General features: G+C 38.1%; 1 protein-coding gene and 2 long non-coding RNA genes across 4 annotated transcripts; 2 read left to right on the top strand and 1 right to left on the bottom strand.

The window, feature by feature from the left end:
- The first annotated feature begins 276 nt into the window (after positions 1–276).
- LOC114317935 (uncharacterized) lies at positions 277–3,762 on the top strand. The gene is made up of 2 exons (XR_003648818.2): positions 277–1,636; positions 2,693–3,762. It is a non-coding gene; the product is annotated as an uncharacterized LOC114317935 (long non-coding RNA).
- Positions 3,763–8,123: 4,361 nt separating this feature from the next.
- Positions 8,124–12,275, top strand: LOC114317907 (uncharacterized). Of its 2 annotated transcripts, none has more exons than XM_028264727.2 (5): positions 8,124–8,421; positions 8,562–8,621; positions 8,695–8,892; positions 9,050–9,217; positions 10,291–12,275. In XM_028264727.2, the coding sequence occupies exons 2-5, from the start codon at positions 8,579–8,581 to the stop codon at positions 11,958–11,960; spliced, it is 2,079 nt and encodes a 692-aa protein (XP_028120528.2). In that variant the 5' UTR covers positions 8,124–8,421; positions 8,562–8,578; the 3' UTR covers positions 11,961–12,275. The 2 variants fall into 2 exon arrangements, with proteins under 2 accessions (XP_028120528.2, XP_028120518.2); XM_028264717.2 differs by having other exon boundaries at positions 8,132–8,421; positions 9,008–9,217.
- Positions 9,887–11,230, bottom strand: LOC114317929 (uncharacterized). Its single transcript, XR_003648816.2, has 3 exons — positions 11,093–11,230; positions 10,258–10,977; positions 9,887–10,150 (listed from the first exon to the last, which is right to left on the bottom strand). It is a non-coding gene; the product is annotated as an uncharacterized LOC114317929 (long non-coding RNA).
- Positions 12,276–19,328: the final 7,053 nt, after the last annotated feature.

Below are 19,328 nucleotides of genomic sequence, written 5' to 3'. Positions count from 1 at the left end.
GGTGATTTAGGGATGATAAATTAAGAGAATATAACATTATTGATAAAATAAACACTTGAAAAGTAACAGAACAAGCCATTATGAAATAAAATATGTATACCAAATTTATTTTGAATGTAATTTATATTATATTAAATTTAAATTTACTATATTTAAGCACTTTTATAAGTGGTTAAAAAGAATTTTATAAGTACTTTTTGTACCACTTTTTAATATTTTGCACTGCTAGGCGGCGAGGAATCAGCTATAAATGAACTCGCAAATGCCTTATGATCTATCTCAATTCAGTGTCGTAACATTGTAAAGTTACATTCGCTTCTGTACCATGTTATCTTGCTTTTTCACACCCACAGACGCATCTTCATTTTTTGTGCTTCTGAAAGCTTTGCTTATTACTTGGTAACCAGGACATGAGTACTAGTCTCTCTAGCAAAGTTTGGAGCTTGACTCATGCTCATTAATCTCGGGCTACAAACTCCTTATCATTATGTTATTGGTGTGATTCAAGCCCGTTTTGAGACAGCACCTGTTGGATTCCTCACGTGTAGTACCCTCACGTTCGGCTCTCCAGCGAGTAGAGGCTCTTTTGGTCACCTCCAAGAAGGGTTGCTACATGTTGTTCGCCCTCTCTTACCCTTTTTCTCAAGCGAAGTCTAACCAAGTTATCCAAAGTCTGCAACAACATCTGTGAGAAATGGCAGGGAAGAAATTTCACCTTTCGATTTTGTTGTGGGAGATGTTGTTTGCTTGAAGATTGGTGACCAAGTTCCAGCTGACGGATTGTTCATAGACGGGCACTCGCTACAAGTTGATGAATCAAGCATGACACGGAAAAGAGATCGTGTAGAAGTTAATCTAAGCCAAAATCCATTCTTGTTCTCTAGCGCCAAGGTGATTGATGGCTTTAATCGAATGCCTGTCACCTCTGTTGGCACGAATACAACAGGGGTGAGTTGATGAGCACAATCAATCACGACGCCTTTGCAAGCTCAGCTCAGCTCAACACGCTAATCTCATCAATTGGGAAGGTTGGTTTGACAGTTACCTTTCCTAGTCCATATGGTAGAAAAGGGAATTTTTTTGGGTTGTTCTGGAGCTAAACATTTCTGTGTCGAAGCCTTCAATTCAACAAAGAAAGGAGCTGAGAATATGATCAATGTGTATTGGAAAGGCGCTCCAGAGATGATACTAGCAATGTGCTCATATTAATATTATGTCTCTCTGGAAACGTTAAAGCCCTGGATGATGTTGAAAGGAAGAAATTTGATCAAATAATTCAAGGTATGGAAGCCAAAAATCTCCGATGCATCGCTTTTGCACACAAGCAACTTCCAGCAGAGGCGAACAAAGATGGAAAAACACACCAAAAGATAAAAGAAAACTGCTTGATCTTTTTGGGTATGACAGGCCTCAAGGATCTTTGTCGACCAGGTGTGAAGAAAGTTGTGAAAGCATGTCAGTATGCTGGAGTGAAACTCAAAATGATCACTGGCGACAATGTTTTCACTGCTAGAGAGCAATATCCACTGTTTGTGGCCTAACGAGGGCATGAATAGTGAAAAATGCAGCAACAACAAACAACAGCCAGACAAGAGGAATATGCAGAGAATGAGGACAAAAGAGGGGGCAAAAAAAGGTAAGATATGACACATTTTTAGGCTTTTATTTTTTCTTAATGGCAATGATGTTTTTTCTATCCATCTCTGATGAGGGCAAATTCGACTGCAGAGTCGTCTCCCCTATATAGTTTGCTTTTAATTTCTTCATGGAGTGGGGCTAATTAAAGTCGGTTCTTCTTTCTATTGATGAACTGGTTTGGGACCCATTATCCCGTTTGTCGGTTTTTTTTTTAGGGGGATTTACCCGCCCGTGATAGATAGAAAATTTATTTACAAAAAATAATAAATATTAATAATTATAATTATAATTATTTTCTTAATATGTAATAATTTTTTAGCACCTCCCTTCATTTTCCCTTTTGGTTATTGTATTTTTGTTCTTAATTTTTTAAAATACTTTTGTTTCTAGTAATTTTTTTTTAAAAAATCGAATATTTCATTTTTAGGTCTTTTAGACTAGTCTCTAAAAATTCTTAAGAATCAAATTTTGAATCAAATTTGAAAAAGTGGACCAAACAAAAATATCTATTTTATTGGCTAATTATTTAGTAATATTGGAATATAAATGCGTATTATTTTATAGTATTATAATTAATGAAAAAAGTGAATAGATGAGATATTATTATATTGAGTGGTTAAGGAATGTAAAAAATATAATTAATTATAATTAATTGAAAACACGAACATATGTTACTCCGACGATACTATATAATTTTCATATTGGAGTCTCGAATCCCATGACTTTTAAAGTCATAGGTTCATTTCCGACTGCTACAATTACGCAATTGGTGACGTGTGGAATTGTGTGCCTTGTCTTTATTAATTTTTTATTAGATAGGACCCTGTCTCTTTTAATTATTACAAGGAAGAAACTAATACCAAAAAAAGAAAAGAAAAAGTATTGTTCTTTATTTGTTATGCCAACACTTTCATATACAAGAATTGGATAAAAATTATGAGAAAACTAACCTATGATATGACATATCGCACATTCAATACCAAACTGATCACAATTACATGCATTTTCAATTTCTCCAATTCAGATGACTGAAAAATGATTTCTTTTGGAACAGAAATGAACTCAATAAGCCAACCAATTGGCCAAAGACATGGAGGCAATTCTGATACAGACCACTTGTTCCTGTGTATGCCACACCTTCTACCATAGCTCCACCATTCATGTCCTGGTTAAACCCAAATAACCCACATTAAGTGGCAATAGCTCTAGCAGTGAAAACATTGTCTCCAGTGATCATTTTGATGTTCACTCCAGCATACTGACAGGCTTCCACAACTTTCTTCACACCAGGTCGACATAGATCCTCAAGGCCTACCAACCCCAAAAGTATCAAACAGTTGTCTTTTACCTTTTGGTGTTGTTATTCCATCTTCATTCTCTTCTTCTCGAACTTGCTTGTGTGCAAAAGTGATGCATCGGAGGCCACTAGTTACCATACCTTGAATTATTTGATCAAATTTCTTCCTTTCAACGTCATCCAGGGTTTTGATGTTTCTAGAGATATCATAGTAATACGAGCACATTGCCAGTACCATCTATGCAGCCCATTTCCAATGTGCATTGATCTTATTGACAGCTTTCTTCCTATGTATCCATGTTTAGTTCCAAAATGGTCCAAGAAAGAAAGCTATGATGGGGTTAGATTGTTGAGTCCGACTTGCAAAGGCGTTTGCTCGTTGGGAACACAACTAATTGTGCTCATCAACTCGCCCTATGTTGTGTCCATGGTAACAGAGGTGACAAGCATTTGAGCAGAGACATGGACACCTTAGTGCCAGAGAACAAGAATGGATTTTGGGGGTAGATTAAATTGTACGTGATCACTTTCCCCTGTCATGCTTGATTCATCAACTTGTAGCAAGTGCCCGTCTATGAACAACCCGTTAGCTGGAACCTGGTCACCAATCTTCAAGCAAATGACATCTCCAACAACAATTTCGAAAATTGGGATTTGTTGGCTCCTACCATTTCATTTCATAAAGTCATAAACCATATCATTTTAAGTTGTAAAACGTAGTCTTCTTCTTTTTTTCTTTTTTTTTTTTGTATCTTTTACAATCGTTAGTTGTAAAATAGAAATTTTCATTCTATTCATGAAATGAAGAGTATGTAGATATGAGTTCGGATCCTCTTGAGTACAATAAGAAATAGAACCCACCTCAAAAAATCTAATGTTTAAAAGCCAATAAGAAACAGAACCCAATTGAAGTCTTGTGCAATAAAGCCTAAAAAACAAAAACATGAGCTCCAATAAGAAACAGATATAATCAAAGCAAAGTTTCCAGATACCCATTAATCCAAACAAAAAGAGTCTTTGAAACAGAACAAAATCCAAAGAAAAATCAGCATATAAATAAGAAAACAAACAGCAAGAGTCATCCACCAACATTGCCAAAAAGTAAAATAGGCACAATTAGAATTAGCAATCAAAAATACCCAAATCCCTCTTCTTCTTCTTTTTCAATTGAAATCCCCAAATCAAAACCTTTTGTCCTTCTCGCTGGCTTTTCTCGTTCATCTGGTCTTGTCCTTTTTCCTTTTTGTTTGTTTTTTTCAACTTACACAAATCGACGTCGTTTTATTCTAAGAGTATCAACAATCTATATCCAGATCCAGCATGCATCATCCATTTGAACAATCGTAACAGGGTTAACTAAATGGGGCCTAGCACAGGCGGGCTGCTGGTTGTTGGCAGGAGTGTAACTTGGACGGGTTTAACCCGAGTAATTTGAATTTAGTTTGAATTTTTTAAAATTTGGACAAAATTTTTCTAAATTCGGTACGAGTTTGAATAAAAATTCAGAAGTGTGAATTAAATTTAGGCAGCTTGGACAAATATATCAAATAACTTGAGCAACTCGAAACCAGAATTATACATATATATATATATATATAAATATTAAATATACATATAAATTATTAATCATTACATGATATTAAAGTAATTTAGATTATTAAATCATATTGAATATATATTATATATATAAATAACGTAAAATCTTTTTTTTTTTTTCACTCATAAATAGTGAAAACTACTATAGTGGCGTCTCTCTTACATTATATAAATTATTTGTTTTGATAGTATTAATGATTTTCTATAATTAAAAAAAATATAAATAGAGTTAAATTTTAATAATTTAATAATGTGGATGTAAAAAAAAAAAAAAAAAACTAAAATTCATTTAAAATTCGGACAATTTAGGTTTAACTCAAGTCGAGCTTGGGCAGGCAATCTCGGATTATAATTCTGGCCTGACCTGGACTTGGACATGGACAACTTCCAAACCCGACCAAATCCGCCCGAGTTCCACCCTAGTTGTTGGTAATTGATCTACATTGGGCCTAACCCATTCCTTTGTAGTTGGTACTTGAGCCCACTTGCATTTCACTGCCAAATTGCCCATGCAAATTCATAAATATGAGGGTGGCTTGACGAGTTCAGCCCCTCTCCCTGTCCATCCTCTGTTTCATGTTCTCTCCAGTCCCATGCTAAAAGAAATTTTAAAAAAATGTTTCAAAATTTCTAGATATATAATAATTTTATCAGATTTATTTTGAAAAAAATGAATCGCACAGTTTAAAATCATATAGTATAAAATTAAGTGGCACATAGTGATATGAGGTATAGATGAGGTTTAGATCTCAACATTTGATATTATTTGTACAAAATTAATTGTCCTCACAGTCAAATTCACATCTTCAAAACTGAGAGGTCGAGTTTTTTCCAATAACCTCGGAACCGTGACAACCTTATTTTGGGAACAAATGATGGTAAAAAAAATTTAGGTTGAATTACATTAACGGTGCTTATATAGTTTGAATATTGTGTCAATTTAGTTCATGACTTTTTAATTGTGACATATTTGATTGTAAATTTTTAATCTTATTTCAAATAAGGATAATTGAAGATACAATTACTCAATTTTAATGGCAAAGTCGTCAATTTAATAAAATATAAACTAATTTAACAAAAATAAATCTCAAAAAAATATTTTTGAATTTTTAAAAATTATTTATCCACTAAAGATAAAATTATGTAAAATTGACAATCTTTTAGGCATTTATTTATTTATTTTTACCAAATTAATTATTATTATGTATTTGGATAATGATCGTGTAATGGATGATTGCTTTTATTTTCATTAAATTAGTTTCTATTTTTTCAAAGTCAAATATAACGATAATTTTGATATCATTATTAAATCAATCCATTAAATCAAAAAATTTAAAACTAAAAACATTTCATATATTAAATATATCGATTATACATTAAAATCCCAACAACCACTCATTACATGATCATCATCCAAACACATAATAAAAATTAATTTGGTAAAATTAATAAATAAATAAATGTCTAAAAGATTTATCAATTTCACATAATTTTATCTTTGGTATGTATAAATAATTTTTAAAAATTTAAAATATTTTTTTGACATTTATTTTTGTCAAATTGGTTTATATTTTATCAAATTGACGACTTTGCCTTTGAAATTGAACAATGGTATCTTCAATTGTCTTTATTTGGAACAAGATTCAAGATTCAAAATTCAAGGTTAAATGTGTTATAATTGAAAAGTTATGAACCAAATAACACCAATCGCAAATTAAAAAAACTATTGGTATAATTCGTTCAAAAATTTACATGTGCAAAAGCACAACCTACCCCAACTTTCACAGTGATGCCCCCATTTTTTCAGATAGCTCCTCTGGTTTGTACTTCCTAACTACAACATAGCATACCATGAAGGCATTCAATTTCCATGGCCCATCAATTTTTTCTTCTTATACTTTACTAATCTGGACTTTGATTAGAAAGAATTGGCAAAGAAAATTCGCAGATGGATGCAATTTGATGTAATCATTTGAAGGGCTAAAAATTAAATTAAAAGTTGGGTATAGTGGAGTTCCACCAACTCTTCTTTGTTTTCCTTTTATTGATACAAAAAAGAAGTGGAAGAAGGGTCCTCTTATTAACAGGCCGAAAGGTGGAGAGTTCCAAAGAAAATGCAAATCTGTGATGATGTTATCACTAAAAAACATCTCTCTCTAAGCCACCTTTCATCCAGAATAAACTTTAACACCAAGTAATCTTAAAGAATAGACCCACCTGTTCACAAGATCTTATCAAAACCATTATTCAATGCCCATAAAATAAGTAAGGTTTTAAATAAATTGATATAGGTCATGTTGTAGCGATATCAGGAATATCAAGCAATACATATCGAGAATTGAGTGATGTTGATCACTTATTTTTTTAAATATATGCATTAGTTATGAATTAAGTCAAGAATCAACAATGAAACGATATGTATCATGAACCAGCCGATATACAAGTATGCAATTTTTATTATCACAATATATACTAAGGTGTATCAGTATCAAGAGGTCAAAAAATTGACACTCATTGACCAATATGGTATTAGCCCATTTTTAAAATCAAGGGCAAAACACAAAACATTAGGACCTACCACTCCAAAACAGCTGTTTGGTCACCTTAATTATACGGTGCAAATACATGCAATCTTATATTGTGTTTGTGTCTTGGATTCCTCCCCTAGCACATTAGCCCACAACTAATTAGGTGAGGTTTGGTCGCCATGTAGGTCCTTCCTACTTTTTCTCTTTCAAGTGGACCTTTGGATCCTATAATGGAGGGCATTTCTAATAGACGAACCTTTTATGTGATATTCACACAAAGCTCTCAAAGCCCTATAAGCTTTTATTATTGGAATTGAACTCATTTGAGCTATGCAAAAGATGAAACTGATCCAACATGTTTCATGTTCAAAAGAATTGTCATGAAAAAAAATAATAACAATTTACAAAGAAAGTTTTTATAGAAATTTTGTTTATATAGAATCTTCTATCTCATCTATCATGTCTGTCTCCAACGTCTATGATAAAGAGATGATTTGATACAAATACAGGAGAAATGGAACAAATATCCAATAATCTGATGAACAAATATTAACCCACTGTCCAAACGCAGCCTTATGTTCTGCGCCGCACATACAAAATAGCTGCCCTAGAAAGGGCATGTTTAATCTAAATATTATTCCTTAAAACAAATGTCTAGACTTCGGGATAACAGTGATTAAGAGTTCTGCAAAGCATAATCATACAAGCAGGTCACTGATAGGCTATGGGAGGTGTGTTGTGTCACCGACAGTGAGTTTAATTTACTTATAACAAAGTTGTCATCAAATGCTATAAAATTCATGATCACATAATGTCCATGTTAGAAAGAAAGACACAAAGGCAAAAACTTCCACTACATACCTTTATCAAAACTTTATTAAAAGTGCAAAATGGATTTCTGATCATATTTTTTTTAATAGGGGAAGTACAAAAAATGAAATAAAAAATTATTTATGTATAGCATTACTTTTAATAAAATACACATTGAACTCGTATTGTGATAAAAAAAAAAAAAATAGGTAAGAAATTTGTTTATGTATAACATTTTTCTAATTAAGAAAGGTGATTCCGTAAGCTCTCTCATTAAAGCGGAATTTGAAAGGGTAAGATATACGCAACCATGTCTCCGAATAAGTTATTTCTCTTACTCGAACTCATGCCACTAGAGACTCTAACTACTTGTAACCTTTATTGGTCCATCTATTTGGCTGACTTATGTCCCAGATGAGGCTTATGCTTAAAGCAACAACAGTGTAGTAGCTTTGTACTAATCAAGTACTATTAACACTCTGGCACAGTCAGAGTTCAAGCTGTCCTCTGAAGTTCATAGCTAATTGGCATGTGCACATCATTATCATCATGGTATGACGTTTTTTTTGACTTGTTGATTTTGAGTTTTGAGTGCCCTATAATTCATACTTACGGTACAAACATTTGCTGAAGAGCAGTGTAATTGAGAGTCTTTCAAGTGTCTGTTACGAACTTCTTGTTGATTATTGCAGGATTTGAGTAGCTGAACATGGGAAATGAGATGGGCAACAGCAACACTTCAGGGCAAAAAGGTATGCTTAGCAAAAGATATTCTTTGACCATGATTTGTACAGTTCTACATGTTGCTATATTGTGCTGATGCAGAAGAAGAGAACACAGCAGTTGAGTCTGCAGAAAACTCTGCCCAAGAAACGAATCCTGTAGACGATCTGAAAGGAGAGAATCAGATAGCTCCAGCAGGTGAAGGAAAAGATTTTCATGAAAAAGTTGAAGGTTTGTCATCTGATGACCCATTGGGAGCTGGAGATCCTCGTATAGACATGCAGACATCGGATGAAAATGGTTAGGCCCCGTCTGTAACATTTATGTTTACAATTTCCTATTTAGTAACTTTTTGATTTCAAAGATTTTCTTTTGATGTTATCGGTCATTAATTCACTAATTCAATCAATTACAGAGCAAGATGACACTGAGCTTAAATCTTCTTTCCAATCCACAGAAGTTCCTATAGAATCTGATGATGCAGCTAATCAAGACAGTGAAAGCCAAGCAGTGTCTTCACCCAAAGACATGAACCGTCTTGAAAAGGTAACAAAACCAAATTTGGAGGAGAATCTGTTGGCAGCAAGTGATCATCAAATCAAGAAACAGACATCCACCGGAAGAGGTTAGTTTGATATATATATATATATATATATTTTTTTTGGTTTCTAAAGTGCCTGTTCTAGCTTATCTTGGAACCAGTATGTAACATTGCTTTTAAAATATATGTTTTAAGACAACTACAAGCAATATAATTATGACCAGGAATCCTCTGTTCAAAAATTCTCTGTCCATCTGTTGCACGATGTGGCGAGAATCTTGAAATACACAAAATCTTGAGGCATGACCATGCGCCTGGGAGTGCATTGGGACATGGGTATAAAAAAATAATTCGGAACAGAAGATCCAGGGCCATATGATCACACTACATAATAATTAGGGCTACAAACGAGCCGAGCCGAGTCGAGTTATGCTGAACTCGAGTTCGGCTCGATAAAATTTGATCATGTTCAGGCTTGGCTCGAGCTTGAGTCGAGCTATAAAAGTTGAGCTCAAGCTCAACTCGACTTAGCTCGTTTACAAACGAACGAGCTCGAGCTTGATCTTGATCACACAAACAAATTAAGCTGTGAACGGAGCAAAAAAACAATCTGCCAATCTTGAAAATCAAATAAAACATCTTAATGCAACAACAAATCAATGACATAAACAATACAATTAATATCAACATATTATGAAGACCTGCAAATGGACCTATTCAAACTCTTTAGCTAAAATCCAATCATCAAGAACATAGGAAAATCAATTGCTATAACTATTCTAGCAGTCTGCAAACAGGACAACTTTAAAACTAATCTAATCAAAACATAAAACTCCCATATCCCAACTTCAAAATATAAAATTACTTCACTTAAAAAAAGAACAAAAGTCTTTTAAGTCTCTCTTAGTAAGCAAGAAGATCAATGAAACTCTCTGATAATGTCTTCACTTGATACAGCTCCAAAAGTTTCCTTCGATTTTGTTGGGTAATCTGTATTGCACTGCACTTCTCAAAAGTCTGTTTCATTTGATAAAGATTAGTGTTAGTGTAAAACCAAAAAATAATTACCATGAACAACTCTTTCATTTAATGAAAAAAATTAAAAACATTATACTTCACTTAACACATTCAATTTGATTTTCTGAAAACTGCAACAGAGGAGGTAGAGACAAGTTACTCAACTTGTGACACAAAATTTGTGTTACCCACCACAGAGCTTCTAGAATTTGTAGCATCACAGTCCAATCAACGAGAACTTGGTGAAGTTCATGCTGAGCCATTGGCCGAAGGACATAACGGGTCACCCTCATGTCAAGCCGAAGAGAAAGGGAAATTGTTAGAAACTGAAGCGACACAGAATCTGGCTGAAACTGTTGTTTCAGATGCTAAAATAGTTGAAGAAACAGCATTCCAAGAGAATGCATTTGACACGAGCATTCAAGATGATAAATGTGAAAATGGAACTAAAGAAGAATTGGAAAATGTTTTGAGCAACATGACATCAAGTTTTCAGAGTGGTGTTGACAAATTGAATGAAGTTGTTACCGAGATAAATTTAAGTAGGAATGGTTCATCAAAATCACCGAAAGAAGCCATTGCTCAGAGAAATTCATCAAACACCTATGAAGAAGTTCCCCAATCACCAGACAAATGCATGCTTCTCACTGAAGATATGAAAGTGATTGATGAGAGTGTAGCAGAAAATGAGAAGCCAATACAGTTTCATAAGGAAGCGGTGAATGAAATAAAGACTGATGAGGTCAACACTTCTGAGCCTGAATTGATGATGGTTGGTTCTGATACTGGTAATGAAAAGGAAAGCATAGTTGATGATTCTTGTGATTCTGCAATTGACGACAACAGTCAAAGCAAGGAAGTGAAGGTGATTGAGAATGGCTACCAACTTGATATTTCCAATGAAAATCCACTAGAAAAAATAAAGGATTCAGAAGAATTAACTGAAATGGCTTCTGCTATTGAAACAGTTCCAACAGAATTAACTGTCACAGAATACAACCGTGAAGAAGAACAACTGACAGAAAAGGTCATCGAAAATGCAGAAAATTTGAAGGGAGAGACAACAGAACAGACTATGCCTCAATCTGACAAGGTTGATTACGCAAGTAGTTTATTTTCAGCATGTTCTTCTCCTCTTGTAAATTTGCAGGATCAAAAACAGGACACTGTAATTGGATCAGAAACTGTCAAAAGCAATGCTGTGTTGTCAACAGAGTCAAAAAAAGATAGTTGCAGTGAGTTCTTAGTCATTAAAGCTTCAATTGTTGATTCCAACGATTCAACCAAGCAAACTTTGGTCTCAACAGTTGAACAGTCGATGACAGTTGGAGAAACTGAAACGTTGGCATTATTTAAAAGTGCTGGTAATGAAGCAGAAGAAAGTGCACCAAGGCTCAGTACAGAATCAATTCCAGAGAACCCAAGTGTTTATTCTGATCGTAGAAAATCACCAAGCTTTGATTTTGATCTCTCACTTGGAACAAGATCTGAAGAATCTGATCAAACGCCATTACTGCATCGCGATAAACCTACAATCAGAAGCCTGTCAAGCCGAGACGGAAAATATCAGTCAATTTCAGTGGTAGAGAAGACCATTGAAGTGGAAAGAAGTGATTCAGACAAGTCAAGAGGTCCATTTCTGAACTTCTTGAAAGAAAATGAAAAGGCAAATGTTGTGGTTAAAGCAGAGAAACAAGATTGTTGTGTCGATGAAAAGAAAACAGTTGCGCTGACAAAGGGGAGTGGGAAGCGAAAGCCCCGGGTTTCACTCTTCAGCACTTGTATCTGTTGTGCAGCAGCAATCAACTAAAACCCCGAATTCAAAATACTACCAATTTTCTTCAGTTTCATTTTCATTGATGATTCATCTTTTTTCTTTTCTTTTCATTTTTTTTTTTTTTTTTTTTTTTTTGTGTTGATTCTTCTCTCAAGCTTAAGCTATCTGAAATGGAGTTTTGATCACAAAAGAGAGTGTTGTTGGATGGTTAGTAAGTACATTGGTATTCTTTTTTCCTCGCTCAATGTAATTCTTTTTGTGTCCATTGTTTGTTTGTTTGAAGGGATTGTGAAGGGAAATTGAAGTGAAATTGTATTTTAGGTAGCTTTGCTGCCTCTATTTGTGATATTTGTTTGCTTATACTTTTCGTGGTGTAATGGGTTTAGGAATCTATTGTCCAAGAACAGAATCCTCTTCTGTGTCCTCCTCTCCTTTCTTTTATATTGTTTCCCTAGCGACCCTCCAAGGGCCCGCTGCTTCCTCTTGGGCTTTGACCTCATTCATGGACCCTCTATATAGCCCATGGGATAATCGGCTCTGACGGCCCTTTAAGCCTGGTTTTACTCGGCTTTGGCCCTCTACTGGACCTGATATGGCCGACTTGTCTATGACCATGGATTCGGCATGTTCCGCCGACTCGTACTATGCCAGCCCAGGACTCAATTTCATTTATTTGGCCAACACAATTGCCCCCTGAACATCCAATTAACATCTGTTATTTGGCATGGTCGGCTTCCTTGAATATTTCGACTAAAGATCTTGGAAGTCGGAAATACGGCGCACGCGCGCCTTTTGGTATTGATGCGTTAGATCAGACGCAATTTGGGGTCATCATTGCTTCCCATCCCTTCGTAATTTGACGTTCATTTGATGCATTTTAAAAATCGTACATATTGAATTTTGGTTCCTTCGCATTCTTCATACTGTTCTTCTTCCCTCACAAGACTCCTGTGTTTTCGACTTTGCTTCATATCGCTCCTTCGCTTTACTTCCTCGTTCTGACCTGTAAGTCCTTCCCTCTCTTCATCTTTTGTTCATATTCCAGTCCCTTTGTGCATTTTTATTTGTCTATCTTCTATTTCGTCTAGAATGGCGACTCATTTGACAGCTCTCCTTTCTGAGGAGCGAGTCGCCGCCTTCCATCATCACTTTTTGATCCCCGAAGACATCCACCTATTCCTTGTGACAGACAATGTGGTTGATATGGAGAGGGTTGATGCAAACACCATAATCTTCTCTCTCCTATCAATTGCTAAGGGTGAGGTTCGTTTCCCCTTACACCTTTTCCTTAGGACTATTCTGCGCTATTGGGGTTTCATTCCCTCTTAACCCAATGTGAATTTTACCGTATAATCATGGGTTTAGTGGAACTGAACTGTCGACTAGGGCTCAACCTGGGAATTTCAGCGATTCGACATTGCTATGTCCTAGCGAAATCAACTGGTCATCAAGGCCGTTATTTTCTTAGAGCTAAGGACATAGATCACCACTTGGTGACTATGCTTGCTAGCTCCGGAAAAAGAGTCAACGACATCATGGTCACCGTTTGAGGCAACTGGGAATTCGGCGAAGGAGAAGATCGCCAAGACCCTGTGCCGAGACGGAAAGGCGAGCTAGGTAGCTAAAAAAAATTCTTAGCTAGCCATTCTATTCGGCTCTAAAAGATTACTGACCAGTTTTGTTTCCAGGTAACGACTTAAAGAGAATCCTTTCGTTGGCAGACAAAGCTGTTCTTAACCAGGTGAAGACGACCCTTAGGTACAAAGGGCGGGCCAATCTACAAGGACAAGGACGTGCGGCACATATTCTGTTAAGATACGACCCAACCTACGTAACCTTTTCGGCGGCAAATCATATCCCCGTGCCGAGAGAAGAGAAGTATCTCACAGCACTCATATTCCCCAGCTTTAAGAGCTTAAGGGACATCGGTTTTGAGGGTTCGGACACCGATGAGGCTGGACCGGAGGGCCGTTTAGAAGAAAAGACTTCAGACGCAGAAGACGCTGGACAGGGGATCTATTTGGAAGAACAAGACCTGAAGAGAGAAGTTGAGTTGACCTTTGAGCAACTTAACCAAGGGGGCAGCGGCCAACCCTCTACTTCGGGCCGAGTGGAGATTACTTCTCCACAGGACATTTTTTCCGAATTAGGAGACTTGCTTGGGGCCGACTTTGAGGAAATGGGCAGAGAGTCGCTTGCTCAGTTCGCCAGGAGAAGAAATGCCGAGAAGATGGAGGCATGAAGGAGAGCCAGTGGTAGTGGAGGGAACCTAGAAACACCTCCTCCGGCAATAACAACTCAAGAATTGATTGTGGCTGACAAAGTCCCTAACCGTCAGCCGATGGAGACCTCGGGTTCCAATCAAATTGATCAAATGGGAGAAAAGCGCCCCGCTGAATTCATTGCTGAATCACCAGAAGAATCGGTTGATAAATGGCAAAGGCTGGAGGCGTTTTCTCCGATTCAGCCGAGCCATTCGTCATCCAGCTAAGGATGAAAAATTCATCGGTTCTGTCCAGTGGGTCGGCCAATAAAGATCCCGTTGTGGCTTTGAGTGTAGCATCGACGCTTTCACTTCTGTCAGATAAAGCCGTAATCCGTGTTGAGCCGGATGTCGTCTATATTGCCTTGGCGGCGCAGTTGGCTATACTGGTAAGTAGTATATACTGGGATGAATCTGTTTATTTATTCACTAATGTCGTTGTTATTATACTTGTTAGGCGGCAGGCACGATAACGGAGATTGGCCGTCGTCACTATGACGCCATAAAGAGACTCGGCGTGATCAAAGTCCAACTTGAAGATGAAAGAAACAAGGCTACGGCTGCAATGGCTGATTTGAAAACGGCAACAGATAAGGCGGAGGCTAAAGCTAAGAGGACAGAAGAGGAGCGAGCAAAAGCTGCTGCTGAAGAAGTGAAAGCAAGGCACGCCGAGGAGAGGGCTGCCAGTATGGACAGCAAGTTGAAGTTAGCCAAGGAAGAGAATGTCAAATTAATGGTCGAGTTGGAGGAGGCAAATAAGGCCCAAAAGCGTGCGGAGGCGGATGCAGCCAAGGCATTTGATGCCGACGAGCTTCAAGCCAAAGGATTATGTGCCGATGATGCATTGAAGTTTGAAAACCGAGGCTTCAAGCATGGCTGGCTTAAAGCTTTGGTGGCTGCCAAAGTGACTCTTGATTTTCCAATTCCATACGAGCAACTAGAGGTTGAACCTCTAGAATCAGACCCAGAGGATTTTGAAGATGTTTGACAATAGTTTGCTTATTTTTGCTGTTTATTTGTAGTTGTTTTAGTGTTAATATAGTATTACTAATGTTTTGTATTTAGGGCGGTTTTCATTAATAAAATGATACTTTGTTCGTATACAATTTATGAATGAAAAATGCAAGTTCTAAGAAATGATGTGTGTATACAAATGAAATTATAGTAATGGTTTATTTGTGTTTGAAATTGTTGTAATGCTCAAAGCAAAAAATGAAATTATAGTAATGCTTAAAGCAAAAATTGAAATTATAGTAATACTCTTAGCAAAAAATGAACTGCGGCGAATGGTTAAGTGGGGCAGCTGAATAATTCGGCCATATATGGATGAGCCGAATAGATGAGCTTATCTGCCCATGGCCCATTTGAGCATAAGGTTTCCGCCGATTACATAACATGGCCTCCATGATCAGATGGGGCAACTGAATAATTCGGCCACATATGGATGAGCCGAAAATATGAAATATTTGTCCTTGCCCCAATTGAGCATGAGGTTTCCACCGATTACATAACATGGCCTCCATGATTAGGTGGGGCAACTGAATAATTCGGCCACATATGGATGAGCCGAATATATGAAATATCTGCCCTTGCCCAAATTGAGCATGAGATTTCCGCCTATTGCATAACATGGCCTCCATGATCAAGTAGGGTAGATGAATGATTCGGCCACACATGGATGAGCCGAATAGACAAAATATCAGTCCTTGCCCCAATTGAGCATGATATTTCCACCGATTACAAAACATGGCCTCCATGATCAAGTGGGGCAGCTGAATAATTTAGCCACATATGGATGAGCCGAATAGATGAAATATCTGCCCTTGCCCTAATTGAGCATGAGATTTCTGACGATTGCATAACATGGCCTCCATGATCAAGTGGAGCAGCTGAATAATTTGGCCACATATGGATAAACCGAATAGATGAGATTATCTACACTTAATTCGGCCGATTATCGGTGGCGACCACGAACGCATCGTTATTGGTGCACGTTGTAATTAATGAAGGGGGCGTCATTAAATAGCCCTTGCGTAGCCCACAAAAGGGGTATCCGACCACAATGAGCAGCGAGTCAAGTGGAAGAGGCGAAAACATCTGCGCAGTTACTAAGTGTGAGCGTATGTCTAGCAGATTATTTTTCAACAGTAAAGGTGAGGGAAAAAGTTTAGCAGAGCTAGACGCAGAAATGGATCGTAGAGCAGCTTCCCGAGCGAATACTATGGTGTCGGAGGAATGAGGGAGACGACATTTACCTCGTTGATGAAGCAAGTCTCCAAGGAAGAGCAAAGTAAAGAAATCGCCCAGAGGCAGGGCACAACAAAAAGGCAACGACAGGGCGGCAAGTGCACGGGCGTCCGTTCGACAGGAGTCGAGCAGATTGCCACGCCCTCTAAGTTTCGCTATGTTTATTGGCAATAAGCCCATGACTAAAGCATACTCGATCATTCATGATCTCAATGTGGCGATGGAATTTACTTGTCAAATATTTCCGCCTGAGGTACAGCAATCTATGATCGAGCGGCGTGACTATGAAGTGTTTAGAGACAGCGTCCATGGGTCAATCAAGGGACTTGATTGTGTATACGAGACTGGCATGTGGTTGCGAGCAGCTCAAAAAGAAATTGTTCAAAAAGATGGGCGGATTTGAGATTTAAAACGTCGCACTGAGAAGGTGGAGAGCAAAATAAGCAAAGTCAGGGCTGCCAAGAAGCTGCTCGCGGGGTCGGCGAATATGGCCATCACCGATAGAGTAAACCAGCGGTTGATAGACCATGCTATAGCCGATCAGGACACAACCGCCATGTTTTCCAAAGAGGCCATATGATCCCGCGCATATAAGGAAGGCTTCTTTGAAGGTTGAAAAGTCGGTATCGAAAAAACCAAGGAAAAACTAGCTGATGATGTTTGTCACTGTGAGAATCATGGTTTCAAACACGGATGGCTTAAGGCTCTTCGGGCCGCGAGTATTGACTCGCCATCGCCCCTGTACCAAAGTTACAAATTTTCATTTGAAGTATATGATGCCGAGAAGACTAACGATGAAGAGGAGGCGAACGATGGGGATGCAATAATTTAGTATTGTGTTTCTGTTGTAATTTTGTGCCTGTTGCCGTTTGTTCTAATAAAACTCGAATTACTTTAATACTTAGTGTTTGTTTCTTTTGTACAATACGATGTCGCTTGCATATCTTTTATACTTAATTCAGAAAAATCCAATCCTGACCATGACATGGCATTCCACCGGTTACGAGGCGCCAATTGTGCATTCAACTTGGCTCATGGTTGGGGCTTGTTCGGCTGATCGTGGCTTGCATGAAAGGTGCTTCAAATTTAGAGTCTTTTATAATGGCTAATTGTGCTAAGCACAAAAGGCGCTCCGAATTTTGAGGCTTATTCGGCCGATCATGATTTACACGAGGGGCGCTCCGAATTCAGAGGTTTATTCTGCCTATCATGACTTGCACGATGGGTGCTCCGAATTCAAAGTTTTTTGTAATGGCCAATTGTGCCAAGCATAAAGGGCACTCCGAATTTGGAGGCTTATTCGGCCGATCGTGACTTGCATGAGGGGCGCTCTGAATTCCGAGTCTTTTGTAATGGCCAATTATGGCAAGCACAAAGGGCGTTCCGAATTCGGAGACTTATTCAGCCGATCGACTTGCACGAGGAGCGCTCCGAATTCAGAGTCTTTTGTAATGGCCAATTGTGCCAAGCATAAAGGGCACTCCGAATTCGGAGGCTTATTCGGTTGATCGTGACTTGCACGAAGGGCGCTCCGAATTCGGAGTCTTTGTAATGGCCAATTGTGGCAGGCATAAAGAGCGCTCCGAATTCGGAGACTTATTCGGCCGATCGTGACTTGCACAAGGGGCGCTCTGAATTCGGAGGCTTATTCGGTCAATCATTAGAATAAACCAAGCTAATATGAGCCATGAAGATTCATTGATGAACTGTAAAGACACATTTGAGAAAAAGAAACTGAGTCATTACATCATAACAAAAAGCTGGTTTCGATGCCGTTTAATGGTAGAATTTGCGCAAGTGAGTCACGTTCTATGGTTGGGAAAGCTTATTGCCCGCCATATCCGAGAGCCGATATTCTCCTGCCCCAGCAATTGAGTCAACTTGGTAAGGACCATTCTAGTTGGAGCCTAGTTTGTCGTCTGCTGGATTTTTTGTGGCAGGAAACACCTTCTTAAGAACCAATTCCCCTAGGGTGTACGGGCGTTGTTGCACACGTTGGTTGTACGATTTAACAAGCTGCTGCTGGTATCGTGCTATGTGCACAAGAGGATCACGACGCTCTTCAATCAGATTGAGGTCTAAGGCCAATATCATATTATTTTGCCCCATGTCACATGCCTTTGATCTTAAAGTAAGCAAGCCAATTTTAAGAGGAATAATGCCTTCTGTACCGAAACACAAAGCGAATGGAGTTTCGCCAATAGGTCGCCTTGGCGTAGTGCGATGAGTCCACAATACACTGGGCAGTTCTTCAATCCACTTCCCTTTGGCCTTTTCTAGGCTCTTCTTGAGTCCATCCAGAATCACTCTATTAGTGGCCTCAGCCTGGCCATTGCTCTGCGGGTAAGTTGGTGAGGAAAAGTACGACCATATATCATATGTGCGCACAATTTGCGACAGACACCGTAGTCAAATTGGGTGTCATTGTCGAAAATAAGTGCTCGCGGTATGCCGAATCGTGTTATAATGTTCCTCCACACGAAGCGTTTTACGTCTATATCTCGGATATGTGTCAATGGTTCTGCTTCGACCTATTTCGTGAAGTAATCTGTTGTAACAATTAAGAACCGTTTACTCCCTGGTGCTCTTGGAAGTGGTCCAACAATGATCAATCCCTATTGGGCAAAAGGCGAAAGGCTAGTGGCGGTATTCAATTCTTCTGCGAGCAAATGAGTCAAATGGGAGAATTTCTGGCATTGTTCACACTTCTTTACGTAATTCTCTACATCAATTCACATAGTGGGCCAATAATACCCCTGGTTTACGGCTCAGTGGGCTAGTGAACGTCCTCCGGAATAGGCGCCGCAACTGTCCTCATGTATGTCGGCTAAAAAATCCTCCACTAGGTCTGGATGCACACACTCCAAATACAGCCCTGAGAGAGACTTCTT

This window comes from Camellia sinensis, chromosome 6 (assembly GCF_055761805.1).
Source record: "Camellia sinensis isolate YWXY chromosome 6, ASM5576180v1, whole genome shotgun sequence".
In the NCBI taxonomy this organism is placed as follows: Eukaryota; Viridiplantae; Streptophyta; class Magnoliopsida; order Ericales; family Theaceae; genus Camellia; species Camellia sinensis.
Note: the sequence above shows the minus strand (reverse complement) of the source record. Positions and strands in the feature narration are given on the sequence as shown.

Excerpts from the sequence above, each read along its gene's own strand:
- LOC114317907 (XM_028264717.2), top strand. The coding sequence starts at position 8,579 with ATGGGAAATGAGATGGGCAACAGCAACACTTCAGGGCAAAAAG. Across the intron at positions 8,622-8,694 it reads CAACACTTCAGGGCAAAAAG|AAGAAGAGAACACAGCAGTT; the intron begins GTATGCTTAGCA and ends GTGCTGATGCAG. Across the intron at positions 9,218-10,290 it reads ACAGACATCCACCGGAAGAG|AGGAGGTAGAGACAAGTTAC; the intron begins GTTAGTTTGATA and ends AAACTGCAACAG.